The sequence below is a fragment of the Lichtheimia ornata genome, assembly GCF_029851405.1.
Source record: "Lichtheimia ornata isolate CBS 291.66 chromosome Unknown scaffold00061, whole genome shotgun sequence".
NCBI classification, from domain to species: Eukaryota; Fungi; Mucoromycota; class Mucoromycetes; order Mucorales; family Lichtheimiaceae; genus Lichtheimia; species Lichtheimia ornata.
The window spans coordinates 77,128-98,872 of NW_026695381.1; the positions used below are offsets into that span (position 1 = coordinate 77,128).

The 21,745-nt window shown below is 44.1% G+C and overlaps 9 protein-coding genes across 9 annotated transcripts; 4 read left to right on the top strand and 5 right to left on the bottom strand.

The window, feature by feature from the left end:
• Positions 1–349: 349 nt before the first annotated feature.
• On the bottom strand, positions 350–4,104 carry O0I10_009885 (uncharacterized protein; the record flags this gene model as incomplete). Its single annotated transcript, XM_058489871.1, has 6 exons — positions 350–543; positions 593–3,200; positions 3,268–3,383; positions 3,453–3,536; positions 3,594–3,895; positions 3,965–4,104. The coding sequence occupies 6 exons, from the start codon at positions 4,102–4,104 to the stop codon at positions 350–352; spliced, it is 3,444 nt and encodes a 1,147-aa protein (XP_058339358.1).
• A 1,448-nt stretch (positions 4,105–5,552) lies between these two features.
• On the top strand, positions 5,553–6,925 carry O0I10_009886 (uncharacterized protein; the record flags this gene model as incomplete). Its single annotated transcript, XM_058489872.1, has 3 exons — positions 5,553–6,027; positions 6,094–6,192; positions 6,252–6,925. 3 exons carry the CDS (start codon positions 5,553–5,555, stop codon positions 6,923–6,925), a joined length of 1,248 nt encoding a protein of 415 aa, XP_058339359.1.
• A 450-nt stretch (positions 6,926–7,375) lies between these two features.
• On the top strand, positions 7,376–8,748 carry O0I10_009887 (uncharacterized protein; the record flags this gene model as incomplete). The annotated part of the gene is made up of 3 exons (XM_058489873.1): positions 7,376–8,548; positions 8,612–8,656; positions 8,716–8,748. 3 exons carry the CDS (start codon positions 7,376–7,378, stop codon positions 8,746–8,748), a joined length of 1,251 nt encoding a protein of 416 aa, XP_058339360.1.
• Positions 8,749–8,885: 137 nt separating this feature from the next.
• O0I10_009888 (uncharacterized protein) lies at positions 8,886–10,070 on the bottom strand (the record flags this gene model as incomplete). The annotated part of the gene is made up of 4 exons (XM_058489874.1): positions 8,886–8,961; positions 9,039–9,163; positions 9,228–9,838; positions 9,947–10,070. 4 exons carry the CDS (start codon positions 10,068–10,070, stop codon positions 8,886–8,888), a joined length of 936 nt encoding a protein of 311 aa, XP_058339361.1.
• Positions 10,071–11,025: 955 nt separating this feature from the next.
• On the top strand, positions 11,026–11,595 carry O0I10_009889 (uncharacterized protein; the record flags this gene model as incomplete). Its single annotated transcript, XM_058489875.1, has 2 exons — positions 11,026–11,413; positions 11,486–11,595. 2 exons carry the CDS (start codon positions 11,026–11,028, stop codon positions 11,593–11,595), a joined length of 498 nt encoding a protein of 165 aa, XP_058339362.1.
• Positions 11,596–11,746: 151 nt separating this feature from the next.
• On the top strand, positions 11,747–12,202 carry O0I10_009890 (uncharacterized protein; the record flags this gene model as incomplete). The annotated part of the gene is made up of 1 exon (XM_058489876.1): positions 11,747–12,202. The coding sequence occupies one exon, from the start codon at positions 11,747–11,749 to the stop codon at positions 12,200–12,202; it is 456 nt and encodes a 151-aa protein (XP_058339363.1).
• Positions 12,203–12,302: 100 nt separating this feature from the next.
• On the bottom strand, positions 12,303–15,669 carry O0I10_009891 (uncharacterized protein; the record flags this gene model as incomplete). The annotated part of the gene is made up of 8 exons (XM_058489877.1): positions 12,303–12,461; positions 12,523–13,341; positions 13,404–14,005; positions 14,058–14,278; positions 14,348–15,006; positions 15,244–15,276; positions 15,343–15,497; positions 15,570–15,669. 8 exons carry the CDS (start codon positions 15,667–15,669, stop codon positions 12,303–12,305), a joined length of 2,748 nt encoding a protein of 915 aa, XP_058339364.1.
• An 869-nt stretch (positions 15,670–16,538) lies between these two features.
• O0I10_009892 (uncharacterized protein) lies at positions 16,539–17,545 on the bottom strand (the record flags this gene model as incomplete). The annotated part of the gene is made up of 3 exons (XM_058489878.1): positions 16,539–17,329; positions 17,385–17,442; positions 17,498–17,545. The coding sequence occupies 3 exons, from the start codon at positions 17,543–17,545 to the stop codon at positions 16,539–16,541; spliced, it is 897 nt and encodes a 298-aa protein (XP_058339365.1).
• Positions 17,546–18,084: 539 nt separating this feature from the next.
• On the bottom strand, positions 18,085–20,583 carry O0I10_009893 (uncharacterized protein; the record flags this gene model as incomplete). Its single annotated transcript, XM_058489879.1, has 4 exons — positions 18,085–18,114; positions 18,176–18,422; positions 18,492–19,428; positions 19,491–20,583. The coding sequence occupies 4 exons, from the start codon at positions 20,581–20,583 to the stop codon at positions 18,085–18,087; spliced, it is 2,307 nt and encodes a 768-aa protein (XP_058339366.1).
• Positions 20,584–21,745: the final 1,162 nt, after the last annotated feature.

Here is a 21,745-nt window from a genome sequence, read left to right on the forward strand (position 1 = left end):
ATGAAGATGCCAACAACTCCTCCTTTTTAAACGAACACTTACATAGTCTTTGCGTTTAGATCCTACATAGAAGAATCACTGAAGATGGGCTGCTAGTACTCTCCAAGGCAACGAACACCACATCATCTCAATCATATGTCTTGCGATCAAAACAATAAACATCAGGAATCCTTTGTATGTATGATTTGGGGGATGTAACCATGTATTATTACAAGCAGCTGAAAGAGTATTTACAAATTTTTGGATGGGGAAAAAATGGTATTATGGTATACATGCACTATAAACATTTGCGTAAGAATAAAGGATTTGGCCTGTTTGATCAAAGCACACTTACCATTCACCGGTCGTTTCACATCTCCATTTGATCTTGTTGGTTCTCCTCTCGATTCTCCACACTAGTCTCTTCCCTTTCTACATTACTTGTACCTTCCTTGTTGACCATACCTTCTTCCTCCAACTCCTTCTTCTCTCCTACGCTATCTGGTACTTCATGCACTTCCACCTCCACCTCATCCATCGCATCACCCTTTTCACCGTCATCTACTATAATACTTTGTGAGTCAAGTAGAATAAAAAGTGATGCTACACTTACCATTATTATCCTGCGCTTGACCAGCGTCACCAATTTGCATCTCGGCATCTTCTTGTTGCGGCTGCTCTTTTTTCTTTTGCTGATCATCATGCACGATAGCAGTGTCGTCCTCCTCAACATGAGTGGGCGTGTCGATATCTTGCTCAGCCTGTGGTTGACTCGCATGCAATTCATCCATGGCTCCAGCATTGGCAACAGGCACTACGCTATGATCACCATCATCCTCTTGCTCCTCAACGACTGTCACGGTAGGAACTGTGGGCTGTGCATCGTTGTTGCTGTTATCAGCCGTCGTCTCAGGCACATTGGCTGGTGTCTCCTCCTTAGCGCTTGGCTCTTCCACAATCGGTTGCTGCTCCACGACTTGTTCACCCTTTGCTGTGGTGATGGTAGTAGGCTCGTTTTCAATGTTCAACTCGCTTTTCTTTTCATCCACAAGACCTTCATCTTGTTTTTCTTCAACCAATGCATCTTCCTTGTTCGCAGGTGATTCCTCTTTGTGGCCCTCAATCGATCCATCCTCCTTATTCTCAAGTGATTCCTCTTTCTTTTCATCCACGATCGATTCATTCTCTTTGTTGACAAGCGGCTCCTCCTCTTCTTTTTCCAAAAGCTGCTCGCCCTTGTCAACAACCTTTTGAGCATCAGCTTCAACATTTTTAGATGTCTCTGGAGCAGTAGATTCTGTAACGTTCCCTGATCCTTCTTCTTCAATATAGAGATCCATGGGGGTACTGACACCATCATCTTGCACGGCAGGTTCAACATCCAATGCCTCTTTTGCTTCTGATTTTTGTACCAGCTCTTGATCATCCTCCTCCAAAAGCAAATCATCTTGATTGGGCTGTGCTGCTTCGGTTGTCGATTCAGCTGACTCTTTTGTCTCGGCTATTGTTTCCTCCTCGTTTTGTGGTGTTGCTGTATCAAGGGTAACATCCTCATGCTCCTTTTCTTCGGCTTGAGCATCATCAGGCATTGGCACTTGAGTTTCAGGTTCCTCGCCTTGTGATGGAGTGTTGATATCAGCGTGAGTGGTTGTATCGCCTACGTCTTGCTTTTCCTCAGCGGTTGTAGGCAATGGAGATTCGGCGAATTCCTTCAACTCGTCTTCAGCTGATAGCGTTTGATCATGTTGAGGTGTTTGTACATCCGAATCTGGTTCACCCTGCAAAACATCCTTTGGTGTCTCAATCAATCCTGCCTCTTCCTCATCAGCCGCTGCTGCCTCTTCTTCCATGGCAGTAATTTCATCCGTACTAGCAGCTTCGGTAACTTGAGTTGACTTTTCATCCTCATTTGTTGTTGTTGTTGTAGTAGGAGCATCCGTTGTAGATGTAGTTGGCTGTTCACTTTTATCAATTGCCTCTGTTGCAACATCCAATGGTGCCTCGCTTGATTCTTCAGCTGCCATATCAATAGTAGCAGCGGTAGACGCATTCTCCTCCTGATTTATTGGCTCTTCAGTGACCGATGTAACTTCGCCATCTTCCTTTTCCGCAATGGAGGGTGGGGTAATGGTGGTAGTCTCAATCGCTTGGCCCAATTCAGCTGGCTCAGTCTCAGTCGCTGCCGGCGTCACCTCTTCCATATCATGATCTTCCAATGTATCCAAATGAAGTGGTGTATCACCAGCACCAGCACCAGCAGTCGATTCTTGCTCATCCACATCCATCTTTTCGCCTTGTTCTTCATTCACAGCAGTCGTTTCCATCAACTTGTAATCCTCCTCAGTCTGCTCTGGTTCAGTGACATCACCAACTTCCTCAAGCAACGATTCATCCAACTCTTCCTCATCCTCAAACTCTGGTTGCTTGGTAACCTCCTCTTCCTCCTTATTCTCAGGTACAGTTGTTGTCGTTGTCGTTGTTGCAGCTGCTGGCTCTTTCACATCTTCCTCCTCAGCCTCGTTTTCTGATTCAAGGTATTCACCAAGATCATCCTCATCTTGTTTCTCAGGCGAAGGAGAGGGTTGTGGTTGTGGTTGTGCAGCAGGTGATGTCGTTGTAGCCTCCTCTTCTGATGGCTTCTCAATATGTGGCTGTTCATCGGTGACGGCAATCGTTGGCAGTGCATGTTCCTCTGAAGGTTGTGCTGGTGGTGATTCTGGTTGCTGTGAAAATACTGTAAACTCACGATCCAATGTTTCACGCAACTTTTCCATCCGTTTTTGCTCATCAATGAACCACTGTTCTCGGGAAGCTTGGTATACAGGAGATTCCTCTTGCATTCTCAATAGCAGTGCATATTCAAGGTCCACAGCCGCCAACATCCATTCGTATCCACATAATTGTCGCATAAAGGGGGTAGGCTGGGGTGGCTCAACATGAGCATTGTTGCAATTGACCCATGGGCAATAGTCACGATGTTCCTTGACCACATTGAAAGAACTCTCAAGGGCAGCCAATTCATGCAAGTTCTTTTTCCGGAAACAATCCTTGCACTTTATGATATTCGGCTCTGCATAATGCCAACCAAACACGGGCAAAAGATAGGATGTCCCCACGGCATCGCACAAGTCACTTGGCAGCGAAATCGTAAACTTGTAACGGTCCCCAGGATTCTGAAAGTCTCGAATGAGGAAATCAAGCTGTGTCGATTGTCGTGAATTCTAGAACATTGGATGATGGTCAGCAACTGATGATGACGATGACACTACTACAAGTTGATCAACTCACCAAAGGATGAATAATCTTGGGTAATCGCACACCCGATTGTAGCCATTCACGACCACTTTTGCGCATCATGTCAAGTGCTTCCACAGTAGATAGTTTGGGAAATGAATAAATGGTTGCTATGGAAACATCGTGCGTCAGTGCTTTGGCTTGCCAACATGCCTTCCCACCCCCAACTTGTTCTTTACCTGGACATGCATTGTCTCTCCAAAAACATCCATCACGATGAAAGGTATATAGTCCAGAGGTATACTTTTCAACCACTTGGTTCACTATAAAGATGCTCAATCAATATCATCCTCACTCATTCACATACAAAGAACACGTACATCGCACCGATTGCTCATCCGTATTGGAGATATCGATCACGTAATTGGTGCCTTTGCAATCCACGCACTCGAGCTTGGCAATATCATGATTGGGCCCTTCCAGTTGATGTGTATCAGCAAATCCATGCATGGCACATTGAATGGCAGTGAGAGGGCGTTTGTTTTCAATATAGGCGTCTGCGAAAGTCTCCAGCCGTTCATAAAACTTGGCTCGATCATACGCCTGTGTCAAACGCACTTGGGTGTCGTCATTGCCGTTTTCTGATGGGTGAATATCGTAGTCGTTTCTAGATCGTTTGTCTCTGCATGAATGAAGAAGCAATAGTAGTAGTGAGTAAGGAAGATCCAATAAAGACTTAAAAAGTGCTTACGGTAACTGAGCATCGTTGGGCAATGACGAGTCCGCTGTCTCCTCGATGGTTCTCTTCAATGGTCGTTTTCCTTTAAGGATATTGGCAACGATTTCTCTGGTTTCATTGCACACTTTCAACAAGTCTGAGGTGGTGTCCATCGTGTCGCGTTGACAGGGAAGAAAGAAAAATGAAAGAGACAAGAAGTACTGAGATTGAATGAAGCCTGTATACTTGGTTGAATGAAATAAAACCACCACGGAGCCAATGGAATCAGGGCTTGAATGAAACCATCACGCGACATCACCATTCTTCTTTATCTACTTTGCATGATTGGGTTTCATTGTTCATAACAATGAGCCATCTTATTGCTCTTTGTCCTCCTGTAATTGAGTATTGAGGCCAAGTTGATGATCACCTCCCCTTGCTGAAAGAAAACGTGTGAGCATTATTGACCATCACAGGTAAAATTAACAAAGGTTCGCATTATGGATCATTGAAAGGATTATATACGTGTTGTTGCTCTTGTGATTTCCCCTCACATGGTTATCGATGGATCGGTATGTTTGCTTAATGAGCAGCTTTCCTGAGCATTGCATCATGCATTTAAATAGGTGCATGTGGATGAGCTGTACGGCTTCAATAGGGTCATTGAATGTCAACAATAGTCTATCAGCTAAATCATCTGCTTTTGGATGCTGGGTAAACTACGCACTAAAAGAGAGTAGGAGGATAAATTTCCAAGTCTGGTATTTGAAGACAGGGAAGGTGACATATGGAGATTAACATTTATCATCCGAATGGACATGGTTTTGGGGAACATGCAACAGCTAACACAGAAATAGTCAGGGTGGAACAGGTTTATGCCTTGTTTGTGAATAGGTCATTTGTTGTCATTGTCATGCTATACATGTAGTTGCACGAGATTTGCCTTATGCACGAAGCAATTAACAAGAGAATTGGAATTGGTTAATAATTTTGTATTCATTTACAAAGAAATGAGTAGACTCTTGTGACCTTTGTCATGTTGAAGAAGAAAAGTGATGGCATCAAGATGAGACAGCAAGCAATGCAAAAAGCACCCTTTATGGCGTACAATATTCGACCCTATTTGCTGAACGTTCTTTATTGGATGAGATAAGCAAGGCAGGTGGCGTACCGCAAAATGTCGGGCACGAGGAAGGGAGGTTGTGTAACATGACAATCAAAGCGAGAGACAAAAAAGCTATGGTGATGGATTGAGCCTGGAACATGGGTGATGATGGCAGGCACGGTGAATGATACAAAAAGAGGCAAATCTAGGTACATGTACATGTGTGTATGCAATAGGATAGAATAGCCGAGAAAATGAATTATGGACGATGATGATATTACTGTTCAACAACAGCAATTCACTTTATATTTTTTACCACCTCCTTGCAGCTGCTTTCCTTTTCAACCTCCAGACATCCGCTCACTAATATCGTTACTCCTCTCTCTTTCTCTCTCTCTCTCTCTCACTTTTCCTCTTTCACTGTTCACCTTTACATCCGCACTTGTACACACTCCCCTTCCTTTTCGTCAGGCACATCATCAACATATACACTGCATCTTTTATAAGCGCGTTGTCATGGGAGCACAAGCTGTAGACTATCGAATATCCAGAGTGGTTGTTTGTTGCAAAGACTGTGGTCAAGACGTAGGGCTCTACCCCGCACGACACAAGTGTCAGGAAGTCATTCGACCCCCATTACCACCACTCCCAGCGAATCTTGATGACCACCATGGCCTGCGAGTGCCTACACGTACCAATGACAATGTCTCCCGTTCTCGATCAACCTCATCATCCTCGAGTACCTTGAATACCCCATCCGACACCAGCTCCACCACAACGACCGGTAGCAAGTGGACAGCACGCTTTGGACGTTCACCCTCCACAAAGAACAATACCAATGATCCTGATAATGAAGAAGAGTCTGTATATTTCAACAATTTCGCTGCACATCTTCCCGAGGGGGGAGACTCACCTGGATCAGGGCAATCTGGAAAGAAATTATGGGGCAAAGTACGTCAAAATGAAAAATGGAAGCAATTAAGCGAAAAGTGTAAGTTTCTTTTATCTTGGATGAGGATGAGGAGAATGGAGATGATTGATTTTCTTTTTCTTTTAGATGATAAACCAAAGCAAAGTGCCAAATTATGGGGCAAGCTTGTTCAAGCAACACAGACAGTGGCCGATAAAATGCCCGCAAGGGATGATCGTGGACCTGGTAAGACATAAGAATGAATGAGGAGAAGGACGTATCCATTGATAATTTGTTTCTTACAGAATCAGATGAATCTGACTGGGAGGGTGAATCTCATGTCTCACGTATACTCCGAGAATACTATGAGAAAAAGCATGAACCACTACCCCATTGGCTATTTGACGAACGTAATCCTCGGCCCGTATCATCTCGCAAAAGCCATGAGCCCATGCGCCCTGAAGAAATTGGAAATCATCCTCCTGCAACACGTCGACCTACAACAGGAAGAAAGCAGCGACTATGGGAAGTCAATGACGAGCCACAAATGACACAACGAGAACGTGAACGTGAAGAACTTCGTAAACAACGACCTGTACACAACAATGAACCACCACCACCATCATCCATGGATGAGGAACGGGGGAGATTTAGACGACAATATTCAGATGAATCATCATCCTCTCGATACAGCACCCGTTCACGCTATGATGATTATCCTTCACCTTCTTCATCAGGCCGTGGTGGTAGTCGATATTCTGGTTACGATGCTGATACAGATGCACCATCATCATCATCGTACTATAGAAGTGAACGCCCTACACCCCCCTCCATGCGCTCACGATCACCCGCTCGTTACTATGGCGATGACACGCTTGATGCCTATGGTGCTAGTAATCGTTATGCAGTATCACCCAAAGGACATAGTATGCGAAGCCCTCCAACTAGTAGATATTCGGAAAGAGCAGGCTACTTTTAGTGCTTTTCTCTCTCTTCCCCCTTCCTTTCGCCCTCTCTTTTTCATTTTCTCCTCCACCATTTCCTCTCTCTCTCTCTCTCTCTCTCTCTCTCTCTTTATCACACACAAAGACATAAGGAAAATGTCGATCTAAGCATCTAATGAGTTTATATATCCAAACTTTGTCTATTTATTACTTGCTACTATCAACATGATGAATTTGTGACCACCACCTACTAGCAGGATGTCTCTTGCCAATTTGTACATGCGATGGCATGTGCCAATTGTAACACAGATATCCCAGCAACGCTAAAGTATCACAAACCAAGCTTGCATCTTAAACTCTTGGCTCTTTTTCTCTCTCTCTCTCTTTTTTTATCCCTTTTTTTATATCAACGTGCACCCTTCCCTTTCCTTTCTATACACATTCGCTTGTTCTTTTCTCTATTTCGGGCACTCCTTTTTCGAATCATGTTTCTTAGCAACAACAACAACAACAACAACAAACAAAAACGACTTGCAACGGGTGCTGTATTCAGCAGTGTTCTTTTAATGTCGGGCGTATTTGCCGCTCCTCCTCCTCCAGCTTACACAAACGACGATTTTGAAGAGGAAGAAGAAGAAGACGATGACAATGACACTTTGAATGAAGGTGAACGAGACGTTGTGGATGAGCTTGCCGATGAGTGGACTGGAGATGACATTGCAAACGACGATGACCAGCAGCAGCAGCAGGAGCAGGAGCATCTTGACACTGAACAGTTACCCCTTGAAGAGCAAGATAGTAACAGTAATATCATTCGCGTCAAAGTCGATGAACAGGATACACAACAAAGCATTCTTGATCCACCCGATGATAAAACACCATGGATCGATGAGGATAATGACAAGCAACAGCAGCCAGCAGCAGGATCTGTAAACGAAGAGGGCGAAGATACTGGTTTTGATGATGCTGGAACATTGGATTTGGCCGAACAAGAGGATACGGATGATGCTGAAGATGATACGCCAGCCAACCTTGAAGATGACGGTGATGATGATGGCACCAAGGCAGCCGAGAATGAGACACCTGAAGATAGCGAATTGACTGTTGAAAAGCCTTGGGACGACTCAACATCCGAAGAAGAGGAAGAGGAAGAAGCTCATGATACTACTACTGGTGATGATGAGAAATCAGCGTTTGATGATAACGACGACCAAGCTGTCGATGAGGTGGAAGAAGAACAAACTGTTACCATGGAAATAGATGATGGCAACCTAACGGAACAACTACCACCCTATCAGACACAGCAAGAAACAAGTGACGTTGAAGATCCATCCACAGCACTACCACCCACCGTGGAGGATGACAGCATGATCAAATTGGATGATTATCAAGTGGATAATACCGTCGAGGAGATCAACCAATCGCTTGAGAAGGCTCTGGATAGTCTACAACAGCCAGGATCAATAGCCGATCAAAATGAGAGAGTGGAATTTGCCAATGCAAACAACTTTTTCCCAGATGAAAATCCTCAACGTTACCCATCAACGATCCCACCTCCCATCCAACCCACAAAACCTGAACAAGAAGGCTTCTCAGTATCCATGCTGTTCTTCATTGCCCTTTCATTGTTCCTTCTTATGAAGGCACCCAAGATCAAGGTAAGCAATGTGTGTATCTTGTTGTAGGATCGATCCCTATTGCTCACAAGTGTAATTTCATAGCGATACCTTACTCCTCGTTCCGGAGACTACAAATCAACGCTGCCAGTAAGTTGTCATTGAGAAGGGCTAATCCTTTACTTTGATGCTCACTCTTTGTTTCTTAGTACCATCATGCTCATGGAAAAACACGCGATTAACCACATCACCCCATCATCATCCTCATCCTCATCCTCATCCTTTGTATTATCCCTTTCTAATAAACGTGAGTGGTATTGCATGCCAATGATAGGTTGTATTGTGTATAATGATGATGATGAAATGCCAATGAAACTATTTACAGCTTTTTGTAAAGACGAATAAAGTAACGCATGTTTTGTACATCGATCGGGTATCGTAAATGATCAGGATGTCTAAATTAACCATAGGGTGAGTGAGTGAGTGAGTGAGTACAATGCGGGTGGTGGTGGTCACCTTTTTTCATGCTTACCTATACCACCGAGAATCCTCCGCAATGACGGGTTTCAAATCCTTGATAGCATCCAATAACATGTGTACCATGTATGTCTTGTTACCAACCTTGAGATGTGAAAAGGATCCAGCCGATTCAACCACCTGTGATACGTAGAGCGAGAGATGAATAAATAAACAAACCATATCATTTCCATGGATAACTTACCAACAAGTAGGCACCCTTTTTCATATTTTGTACCAGTGATTGAACAAGTTCCATGGCAGCCGCTTTTTTAACAAAGAGTTCATTCATGACAAACATAAAAGTGATCAAATCGGCGTTGGCTATACGTTGAGCGCGTTGTTCGTGCGTTGTGGGGTCGAGGATATCATTGTGAATGTAAGTGCAATCGAGTTGTTCGGGTGTAATTTTCATATGTTCCCTGACGGTGGTGGATTCGAATCGATTCAATACACCTCCCCAATCACCCAAATCTTGCATGACAAGACGCACTTTTTGTCGTTCAGCTGGCACCCGTGTCATGGCCGCTGCCAAGGCAACCAATTCAGAACCACTGCCTGAGCCAACGGCGTAAATGCAGGAAGGGCGTGCCAGCAGCTTGAGCAAAGGTTGATGATGGGTGAAAATGTCAAAGTAGCATAGGGCTCTTCCAGGAACATAGGCAGCACTGTACACTTGCAACTGCTCAGCATCCGCGGTGAAGATGCCTTCGTAATCACGTTGTACGAAGTTGGCTTTGATCGTTTGAAGGGTTTTGCCGAAATGGTCAGTGATCAGGGTCGCATAACATGCCTTCCTTATACTGTTTAGTATAGCTGAATAGTAACTTTAATGTGAGCAACATGAACTTTATCGCTGTAAAAACAGCGCTAAAAGACACAAATGTCCCTTGAACGCCACTCTCTTTCTTTCGCATACATTACCTTGTTCTGGATCACGACCCAAGATCTTGTATCGTTCTTTCAATGCATCCTTGTCGTAGGTTGGCTTCTGCACTGCATTCAAATCTTTGAGTGTTGCGTCCTTTAAGGAAGGTGTGAGCTTCATTCGACTAAGGTCGTTGCTGATGGAGTCCATTGTGCTGAATGGTGAATTGTTGGTGGTCTTCTTCCAACGTCAAGAGGTTTAATAAATTCTACCACCCGCCCAGCCCCCACGCATACATCTTCTGTGACCCCCCTTTCTCTCTCTCTCTCTCACTCATTCACACCCAAACCCCAGCCACGTCTTTTTTGTGTGGACAAATATGAAACGCCGCCTCAATAAAACAAAAAGTCGTGAAGATGAATGATGGATTGTTGTTGTTGTTGCTATATGGCTCTGTATCACATGGATCGCTACAAGTAGGCTACGCGACTTGGGTTTGCACATGGTCGTCATGATAGGCCATGTCCAACAATGACCCACTGCTGGCTGTATTTTTCTTTTTGACTTTTTTTTTCGCACGCTGATCGCTCTGATATGCTTTTGATATACGACGTTCGTTGAATAAATGTTTATTCGGCTTATGTCAGCCAAAAGTTAACAAATGCCATTAAGTATCCAAGGAGACAGAAAGAGAAGAGAGAGATTGCATCATGATTGACGTCAATGAGCATATGATTAAAGATGTTCAACCATGCGATTGAAAAGAGTGACAGACTTGGGAAATGCAATGATTGGTTGGTTGATATCGATAGGAAAAGAACGTGGTTTTCAACAGAGTTGTCCTTTCCTTTCAAGAGACCAGACCGGTTTTACAGACAACATATCCTCTTCCTCCTTCTTCTTCTTTTTTCTTTTTCTTTTTCTTTTTCTTTCACACACATACATAATGAGCAGCTCTTCTGTAAGCACAACGAGCGACTATAGTTTGAACAACAGCCATAGTGAGCAACGACGCTTGTCCCTGCATAATGTTGGACACTCCGCCTCCTCCTCCTCCTCCTCGTCTCCCACAACCACCTCGCTTCCCTCCATTCACGCGTTTAGTCATGTCACTCACACTCGATCCACTCTTCCCATGCATCCCTCTCCATTGCATCATTCGCCTGGCTTGATGAGCCCAACAGCAGACCGTGAACGACGTGAATCATTACCGTCCATACAGCACCTTACGGCTGCTGAACCATCACTACAACCACAACCACCACAACAGCAGCAAGTCGTCCATGACCCAAGCACACGACGGCATTCGATTCATACAACAAAGATAACATTGGCCAATGATGATATCAATCAACGCCGTAGTTCAATGACACCTTATTCACGTACACCTGAATTACGAGCCAGCCATAAGCTTGCTGAACGACGACGTCGCAAGGAAATGAAAGAACTCTTTGATGATTTACTCAATGTGCTTCCAATCGACAAGGGTGCCAAAACATCCAAATGGGAAATCCTTAGCAAAGGTAATGTATTCAATGGATATGGAGAGTGAACAAGAGGAGGATTGGATAATAATGCATTCATGTATATGGTAGCGGTGGATTACATTGGTGATCTGCGACAACGAGAAGCCATGTTTGCACGTGAGAAGGATCTTCTTTTGAAAGAAAAGGCCGCCTTTCAGAACAGACGAGATTATCCATGAAGGGGAGGAGGTTGTTGTTCTCCTTGTCATTTCATCATCCCTTATCTCTTTTACCTTTGCTCCTTTTTTTCACGTTGTATCTCTTTTTCTCGTTCCCTCTTTCTTTTCTTTCTTTTCCTCTTTCTCTCTCTCTCTCTCTTTCGCTTCTCTTATGCACTGGTTTACGCCCTTCTCTTCTCTCATTGTGATGGTGATGGTGGTGACAGCTCAAGAACAACAAAGCACACCAACACCATCGACTCAAGTTTCTTCTTCTCCTTCTATGACAAGCACCATCACCAGCTCATCCGCCAATAGTACCATCACTCCTACCTCTGATGATAACAGCAGCAGCAGCAGTACAAGCTCATCCTCGAATGATTCAGCTACTACATCAACTACAACCATGTCTTTTTTGACCCATTTCTCTGCACCAGCGCATCGACCAAGCAGCTCTTCTCTTTCAAGTTTCCATCCAACGCAATCTGCACCTTATCCCGATGACACAGTCGGCAAATATGGTCCACTCCATGTATCCACGGCTGCCACAACCCCATGGATGTTTGTCATTTCTATTACCATCAGCACCGTTGTCTTGTTATTGCTATCATCATCATCATCCATATAAGCTTTTCAATTACAACACCCCTTTCAAAAAGTATAAAACTTGTATAATCTCTCAATGCTTTTTCTTTTTTATTCGTACATACACATGAAGATGATGATGATCAAGTGGTGGATGATGAGGATGTTGTTGGATAATGATGGAGGAGCGTATCATGGTAAGTATGCATCTTGATCACTTCTTGAATGAGATATTGTGCCTTGCATTCCCAATTATCAAGCGCCTTTTTCCGTTGACTGGCATTGTAATACGATCCTGCAAACTTTAACAGACCATTTTGAGTCTATATGAACATGTTACACTATCGTCCCCTTATTACTTACTCTTTGATAAATGCGGTCCTTAAACGTACGATGTTGATCCAGCTCTTGCTCGAGAAGAGTAATACGTCGTTGAAGCATGACCAATTGATCCGATGGGGATAAACGACTGGATAGCGTGGATGGTGGAGCCGGTGGGGTCCAATCATGGATCATGGTGGCAGATGTTGTTGTTGTCATGTCAGCCCATCCATAATCGAGGTTACAAATAGCCCCATCCAAAGGTTCCTTGCTTAATCGAGCTGCCCAATAATTGCATAATTGGGTCCATTCATGTGCCGCCTCGGATGTCAATGTTTCAAATAACCATACGGCACCATCGGCTGTTTTAACACAAAACACAAAAGGACGTTGTTGACCACATCCTGAAGCATAAGGCATGGCTGTTGTCAATGAATGCCTGAGGTTGATTTGCGTGCTATTGGACCGAAAAGAACGATAGTAGTAGGTGTGGGTGATGGTGCTGAGTGTTCTAGGTCGTTGTCGTTGTCGTCGTTTTCCATTGTCATCCAAAGTGAAGGAGGAGGGGGAACATGATAAAGAGGATGGGGAGGCTGAATACAAGTACATGCTCCCTTCTTGTACTACGACACGGCATAATTGCCATCCACGTTGTCGTGCTTTTTTATCTCTTGATTCCATCACATGCTTACGCGTTAAAAGCCCTTCTTTACGAACACTTGAATTTTTCACACCACCGGGTGGGTTGATGTTGGTTTCATGGCTTGATGAAAGATGAGACGTAGTAGTAGTAGTAGAATTCACTGCTGCTGTTGGAGACATTTGTGCAATTGGATGTGTCTTGATAGAGATGTAGATATCCTGATGTATGTAGATTCGCAAGTTAATCACTATACACACCTCCCTGCTGCTCCCATACATACCTTGAGTAATGCCTCCATCTCAGTCATCCATGCTTTTTGAGTAGGTGTTACGCTAATCTTGCGTCGTCGTCTGTTGCTGTTGTTGTTGCCATGCTTTTGTTTTCTGTTGGATGAGCTTGTACCTCCACCACCACCACCACCACTACGTGGATCCAAAGTGTATGTCCAACGTCGACGACGTGGTGATGATGATGATGATTCTTGTGGGTAGTGGTGGTGGTGCACACCACTATTACTACTGCCCGTTAAACTATGACTTCGTTCAAGTGGCCAGAGTGAGATATGGCTTGATGTGCTGCAGCTAATGTTGGAAGAGGTCAAGGTGGATACAGTGCTTTCGCTTGCTCTTAGTGGTGTCTCTTGTATTGAAGACGAGGGTGATACAAAATGCACGGGGAGTGAGAAGCAGGATATCGATGTGGTGGTTGTTGTTGCTGGTGGTTGTGGTGGTGGTGATGGAAATCCAAGGCCGCGTAGCGTTGCCATGGTATTGCGTACAAATTTGGACTGAGACATTTTATGTCTACCCCCTTTGCCTTGATGAGCAACATGTAAATCCGTATTGAGTAACAAAATAGCGTAGGCAACTGCATAAACACCATCTGTAAAAGAGTGAGTGCGTTGCCATCCATGTTGCAATTAAATGATACATACCTGGACTACCAAATGTCTTTTGTGGACCTACATCGTGCACCATGTTGGTATGGCACTCCCAATACCGGTAGGCAAAAGCGCCCAAGATGCGATCCATTTGTTGTGCTTCTGCCTTGAAGTACAACTTGCCACACAATGTACGAAACGCTGCATCCAATCGTTGACATGTGAAATCAAAGCGAGACATGTAATGCTTGAGTACTTGTGCCCTGAACCTATCACTGCTGATGCATTCATTTGATGAGTACATGTAGGATGATGAGCTACCACATGCCATTTTTTCTTCTCACCTTGTGCCTAACCATTCAGCTCTTTCTTCCAAGCTGCATATGGATGTATCATCATCATCCCATAACCGTTCTGCTACTTCACGTATCGAGTCAATATCGATAGCCGAGTCCGTTTCTTCATTGTTGTTGTGCTGCTGGTCATTATGAAGACTTTTGCAATCTTCTGTCATCCTTGGATGGTCTTGGTTTGATGTTGTAACACTCATCTCATGCTGTTGCTGTGATGTGCATTCAGGCTGCATATGCAAGTCATCTGCTGATGGATGCTGCTGTTGCTGCTGCTGCATTTGTGCTGTGCTGCTGCTGATGAGAGATGTCCGTGGTGACCATTGTTCACTGGTATCATCATCATCATCATCATGTTCCTCCTCCTCAATATCGTTACAAGGGAAGGTGCTGTAAATGGAATGACCGGTCGTAGTAACGTTGCTGCAGCGACTCATCATGCTGTTTCGTTTCGCAGCTGTTGTTGGTATCTCGTCGTTGTTGTTATTGCCATTGAATATTGATGGTGAAGGTGAGATGCTGCCACTTGTACTACTACTAATACTACTGCTAGAACCATTATGATGATGGCAATACAAAGCGGTATTACAAGCACCACGCAACGCAGGATTAGGGAGTGGAATGGCGGTTGATTTTTTGCTTGTTGATGGTTTCTACACAAACACGCACAAATTATCAGTACATACAATGAACAACGAGGAGGTGATGATGGTGGTGGTCTGTATCAACACACATTTTGCTGCTGCAGTAATAATACTATCATCCCCTCCATCCCTTTCATCTCGTGCATCCAACCCCATTGTATACCCCTCCCGCAGCAGCAGCAGCAGCAGCACCCTTCCTCCCCATCCCACCCCACCCCTCTCCCTTTTTTGTCTTTTCTTCCATACCCTGCGAAATCTTTGGATCAATGCGTTCAACGACTAAAATAAACAAAGATGAGATTCATCACCATTGTATGTTACACCACCATCATCAAGGCACTTTACCCTTGTCAATGGATTTGTATTTGAGCGTGGTAGTGGTGTGGGATTGTTTGCAACTGGTAATGATTTTGGACGCGACTTGCGTTTAGCATCTGGCAGAAAACGGCTGCTAAATTTTCGTTGTTGTTGTTGTTGCTGTGCCATGGCAGCTGCTTCATCTGATGAAATGTATACATAGCATCAATGAGATGAGTGCTTATGTATAGCTCCCACCCCACAAATTACTGTACCATCGATGCGTTGATAATCGCTTTGATGTGAAAACGAGAACCGATGGGTATTAGGTACCGGTCGGGTATCGGTCAATAGTTGGCGTGAATTGGGTATCATGGCAACGAGTAGTAATTATGGTATACTTGTACACACAACAAAATTGGAAAAAGGAAGAAAGGCAAAAAGTGTAGTAGTAGTGGTAGTAGATGGAAGAAGAAATAAAATGGAGATCCGGGAGGAGAGGATGTACGTGCACCTGTGCGCAAATGAACCAGCTCTTCTTTATCCTTGGTGCAGGGTTCAACCATATGGTTGCATTGCAAAGAAAACTCCCATTGTTCTCCTTATCATCATCGCGCAAAAGATCGATTTGTTGACCATCCACCGCTATTTTTGTTACATGGAGTGGTGTATGTATGTATGTATGTACGTGATTGTTTCAGATTGAATGATACGATAGTGCCTTAATAATTAACCACCCCAATGATGGGGGAGGAGGGGGGGATGCCGAAATTAAAGCGTGTTTGTATGTAGTGGATCATGCAAGTTAAAGCTTACAATGATAAATTACATACACCGCCGCACGCACGAGAAGAATGAATGTCGATCATCTCATTCTATCTATATTCATGCATTATTGATCCATGTATTCAGCCGCATGGTCATAGCCAAGACTTGAAAAAAATAAGCATCATTTCGAGGTACTATGTACACGTGTGTGCATTCATCCGTGATTCACAGATGGGGACTCTGAGATGCCCTGCATTAGTGCTATTACTCCTTTTGTGCTCAATGTATTAAGCTATCGTACCGAAAAAGCCACACTCTACTTCTCAACCAACAAGCAACATCATTGTGTGCAAATATAGAATGATAAATTTACAAGTGACAGGATGAAAAAGAGTATTTCTAATGAATAATATTATACAAATGAAAATGGTATAAACGAGGATACTAAGCGAGTGAAAGAATGCAAAAAAGTTGACTCAACAAATGATACAACAGCAGGCTGAACCAGCAGGACGCTCTTCATCCATATCCAAAGGCATGGGATGTTGTTGTTGTTGTTGTTTTGAGGTGGAAATGGCGGGAGGATGGTGTTGATCCATTTGGATGGTGGTGGAGGATGGTGTTGATGCGAACATGTTATTGGCTTGCATGTTGTTGCTGCTATGAACAGCGGGTAATGGAGACACGTGTGCATGTTCATTGTTTGAAGGTGCACGAGCTTGCTCGACAAGTGATTGGTGCTGGTGCTGTTGCGGATGAGGCGACACAGGGGGTAATGGTCGTGGTGCCTCGCCGTCTTTGTTCGGACTATGATTTTCATGCAAAGATGATGGCTTGATCATACTACTACTAGTATCATTACTGCTGCTGCTGCTGCTGCTGTTGGTTGACATGGCGGGTGTTGTTGAGGATACTGGAAGATGAGAAGGGCCAATGCGATCATCCCACTCTTTTGTACTGCAAATCGTACTTGCCGTTAAGGATAGCGGGCGGCCTTGATCATCAACATCATCATCAACAATGCTGCTGCTAATGATTGAAACAGACCTCGTGGTTGCACAATCTGTGATACACGTTTGTCCATTCTTCGTTATCAAGGATCTTCGGTTGCCATCCATTTGTAATAGGATATCCTGTGGTACTCGTACACGTCTTGTTGAAATGACTTGGTGGGGATTATCATCGAATGTTGCTGAAGAAAGAGGTCGGTTGCCAGCAAGCTTGGAATAACGTAGCCTTCCATGTAAGACATCATCTTCATCGTATTCTGAGAAAGAAAATTAAAAAAGGTTCCTCATGTCTTATATGCATTTCATACATACCAAAAGGAAGTCCTTTTTCATGGTCATGTCTTGTGCTCAGGTCAAATACTTGGACGACCTACAATGCCTACGTAGTGAGCTCATGCCATGCTGTGCCTCAATGTCAAACGTACATTGTCTTTGCAGAAACGAATCTCGTAAGCTGGACCCTGTGGAGCCATAAGAGCTAACGAACGGGTAAACGAAAGAAAAAAGAGAGAGAGAGAAGGAGAGAGAAAGAGAAGGGATCAGCCAAAGAATAAAAGAAGGATGATGGGGATTTATCCAACACACACCTTCTCCTTGATTGCTAGCCACTTTTTGTGTGCTTCACGTTGTGCTGTGCTTGATTTGGAACCTGTCATTGCCTTTTTATCCACATCTGCAGTTTCATCCCATCTAGGTGCATCTCTTTAGATCGTTTTTAATGCTTTTAAGTTTTTCGATCGTCTCTTTTTTGTTGTAATAGGCATGTCAGAGAAAGCCTTGACTATTATACAAGCTATGGGTGGGTGCGTGTATGTATATATAGATGGATGTGTAAGGGCATTAAAGATAACTAAGTAACCATTAAGCGATAGGGATGAGTGTAAGAGAGGGTTTGTGGTACATGCAAAAGGACAAGAAAGAAACATGAAAAAGAAAAATAGATAATGGTATCGTGCTTGAAGGGCAAAGAGTAAATTGCCGTGCGTCTATAGCTTGCATACAGTAAAATGGTTTACAGCGTGATAACACTTGGGTCACCATTCTAATAGAAACAATGAGCTTTCCTATTCCCAATTTGAAACCAACCAACGCGTTTTACTTACAAAGGGATGGCGCCAACCACACTGGAATTCATCCTTCTTATACACACGATCCGTGCTGGTAGATGTGTTGAAACCAATATGGTACATAAGAAGTGTCTTGCTAGTAACAAGTGAATCTTGGCAATGGCTACATTCGGCCAACTCGCCTCGAAGACATTTTTGGATCACAATATCGGGAGGTGTATCACCATATTGAAGCAAAAGTCGAGACACCAACTGAGCAGTTTCAGGCTTAAGGAATAGGCCACTATTGTATATATATATAACTAGGTGAGATGCATGTTTCATCCTCTTTTCCCTCTCATGAAATAATTACCTTCCACCTGTACCAACAAAGACACCACAGTGATTAGCTGTATGCTTATTGGCTTGATATACAACATGTTCCAGCTGGTGCCAAGCATCCGATCCACAAATGGGGAAATCATCTTCAACCAAAGCGACATAGGTACTCTGGAAGCTCTCGGTTGCCAATTGCAAAGCCTTGGAGACGTGTAGACGTTGATTCATCTCGTTGCCTTCCTCACGTACCCACTTGATATAGCGTTGGCCTTTGAGATCATTCGAGAAACGTTCCCTAGCGGCATCAAATTGCGAATGGTTGCTAAAGTGGGTATAGACCATCAGCTGAAGACGACTATGAAGAGAACCAGGTGCAGGATCCACAGGCCAATTGGCGAGATAAGACTCAATTGTACGAGAAAGCAAGGGTGGTTCACCACGTCGAGGAGCCGTCATGACAACAAAGGTGAACATGTAGCGATCATGCGAAAGTTGATTCAGCATAGTGGAATCCACGAGACCCTCTTGGCTGTAGTAATAGGCATTGAACAATAACAACAAGGGCAATGTCACGGCAATCACGGTGAAGGCTTTTCTGAAAGCTGACAAGAGTAAGCGCCACAAAGGTGTAGCCCTTGGGAATTCCTCAAATGCAGGTGGAACATCCTTATCATCCCAAGTCGTATGGGTGGGTGTTGTGGGTGCCGTTGTTGTAGTAGCGATGCCACGTTTTTCTCGAAGGATGGTTGCTTGGATGATGATAGCTGCCACGTAGCCAGTCAAAAGACCTGTCAATGACCACCACAGAATGTTCTTGACCAAATAATTGACAAGGCACATGAGCAATTGTAACGTGACCTTACGCACGGTCAATTTGTGATTCGGATCGGCATCTCCGTAAAGCACAATATACTTGTCATCGATGCTGAGTGATTGTACCATCAACAATGCAAATAAAAAGGGTGCAATGCCTAATAGGTGTAACCGGATCAGATATATACATATACTCCTATTATCCCATTGTATACCTTACCTTGGTTACACTCATGCACCGAGTCACTGAAAAAGAGTAATGGGACCGCCCAACCAGTGGATTTAGAAAAAAGATAACCAAGAGCCTGGCGTAAAAGACACACGCTGATCACGATGGAAACGAGGACGCGTACAAAACGGCGTGTACCGCCCAACATGTGTGTCAATGATTCCTCGAATAATCCCAGGATCAGCACATTCCAACCAAAGACAAGCAAACCATGGAGAGACCAATCGAATAGAAAGGGCGATAGAGCAAGATTCAGCCATTCATGACGATAGATCACAAAAGAGGGTGCTGAGCAAGTGGCGCTGAGTATGTTTGCAAACCGAAAAGCGGAGACAAGCAATGATAAAGCGATTGTGTAGCGTGTGATGACGGGAAGCGGCCATAGACACAAAAGTTTTTGGGATTTGGATTTATCCTTACTATCAAGTGGACGCATGACAGCGGATGATGACCATGTTCTACTTGGACGTCGACCATGCCCTTTGATGGATAATTGTCTTGAGCGTCGAATACTTCTTGATCCACGACGAGTATGTGTATGCCGAGGAGCTGTCATAGAGGATGTTGTTGTTGATGTCATTGGGGCTGATGCACAAGAAGGCTGTGTAATAGTAGTAGTAGTTGTAGTAGCGGATGAGCCGAATAAAAGTTCTCTAATGCCCCGAGCAGCTGGTTGTTTTGAGCTGTATGACGATATCCACATAGGCAAACTCGGAGTCGCGGGTGTGTAACTGTTAAAAGTAAGCGGTATTGGCTGCACAGAATGCGGTGGCCAATACGAGCTGTGCGAGGATGATGGTGTCGTCGGTGATTGTGTAATAGGCGGTTCACTATTCCGTTCCACTGTTGTAGTTGTTGTTGTAGTAGTAGTAGGATGCACGTTGGTGTCAATACTAAGAGGGTGTTGATGATGATGATGCGATACTTGTGGCGGTGGTGGTGGTGCTGGCGGTGCTGCTGCTGCTGCTGTTGATGACTGGTTTGTCAGATGAGTCGACGATTGAGGCTGTGATGAAGGCGACGATCGCGACACTTCTTGTACAAGCTTGACAGAGCCAAACATTTTGAAAAACGAATCACGCATGGCTCCCTACAATCAAGTTGGCAATGCGGGGGAGGAGTTGTTGAGGAAAGAAAGGAGCAGGGCGGTGAACGAGAGAGTAGGAGACAAAGGGGGGTCGTCGTGGTGAATAGGCTATTTTGTTCCTGCAAGCAACTGATAACGATTTTTGCTCACAAGGCAATGGAAAGAGAAGCGAGAAAGAAAAAGAAACGAGTGAGCGACACCGAGAAAAGAGAGACAAGAAGCGGGATCCACAACGTGAAGGGAATACAAGCATGTCGTTGGACATCGCTGAAGCAAAATTAGAAACGTGCAACCGACAACCAAAAAAAAAGTATATGTTTGTATCACACACGTCTGTTTAGATCATTTCGACGATCCAAACCTAAGCCGTCTCTGTAAAAGATGTCATTTACCAAAACAACCTTGCTTTTTCGACTTGCCAAGCTTTCTTTTTCTCTATACAAAAATGTTTTGAAACCTCTTGGATCAAATGGAGGCCGACAATCCCATAAAGTTTGGCTCTCAGCAACCACTACCATTGTTTCTTTGTTTTCCACCCCCTTCCCCAAATGCAGTTGTCACTCATCATTTGAACACATACCACGAGCACTATCTTTTTTTGGAGGATCTTCGTCGTGCTCTAAATCCTATCCGGGATTCCCTGAGTAAATCAGGTCTGGAAAGTGATCGACCACCATCCATCCACATCCATCCCCAGCCGCTCCGTCTCAAATGATTTTGCAAGCTTGTTGTTGTTCCATACAATGGGAATCACGTCTTACTTTTCTATTGCCAAGGATACTTATGCACCACACAAATGGGGGAGCAATCTATTATTACTCAAAAGTCTATGTATGCAGCCAGCCATGTGACCTTGTTGGCTGTGCCAAGATAAAGCGGTTATTATTTCTGTGCCTTCTTGGCTACTACTACTATTATGCCACCATCATCATCATCATTCGAAGCCATGGTTCCCATTTATGACATAGAAGGATTTCTTGCACAGTAACTCATCTTTGGAGGACCTTCCCACATTTATCTTTCACACAGAAAACAAAAGCGTCGTCCTGCTCTTTTGTACATAAAAGTACTCCACAACCAATAAATGGTAGTAGAACCATGTCACTCTTATCAAGATCGATCGCATCATGCCGTAATGGATCATCCACTACTCGTGGCG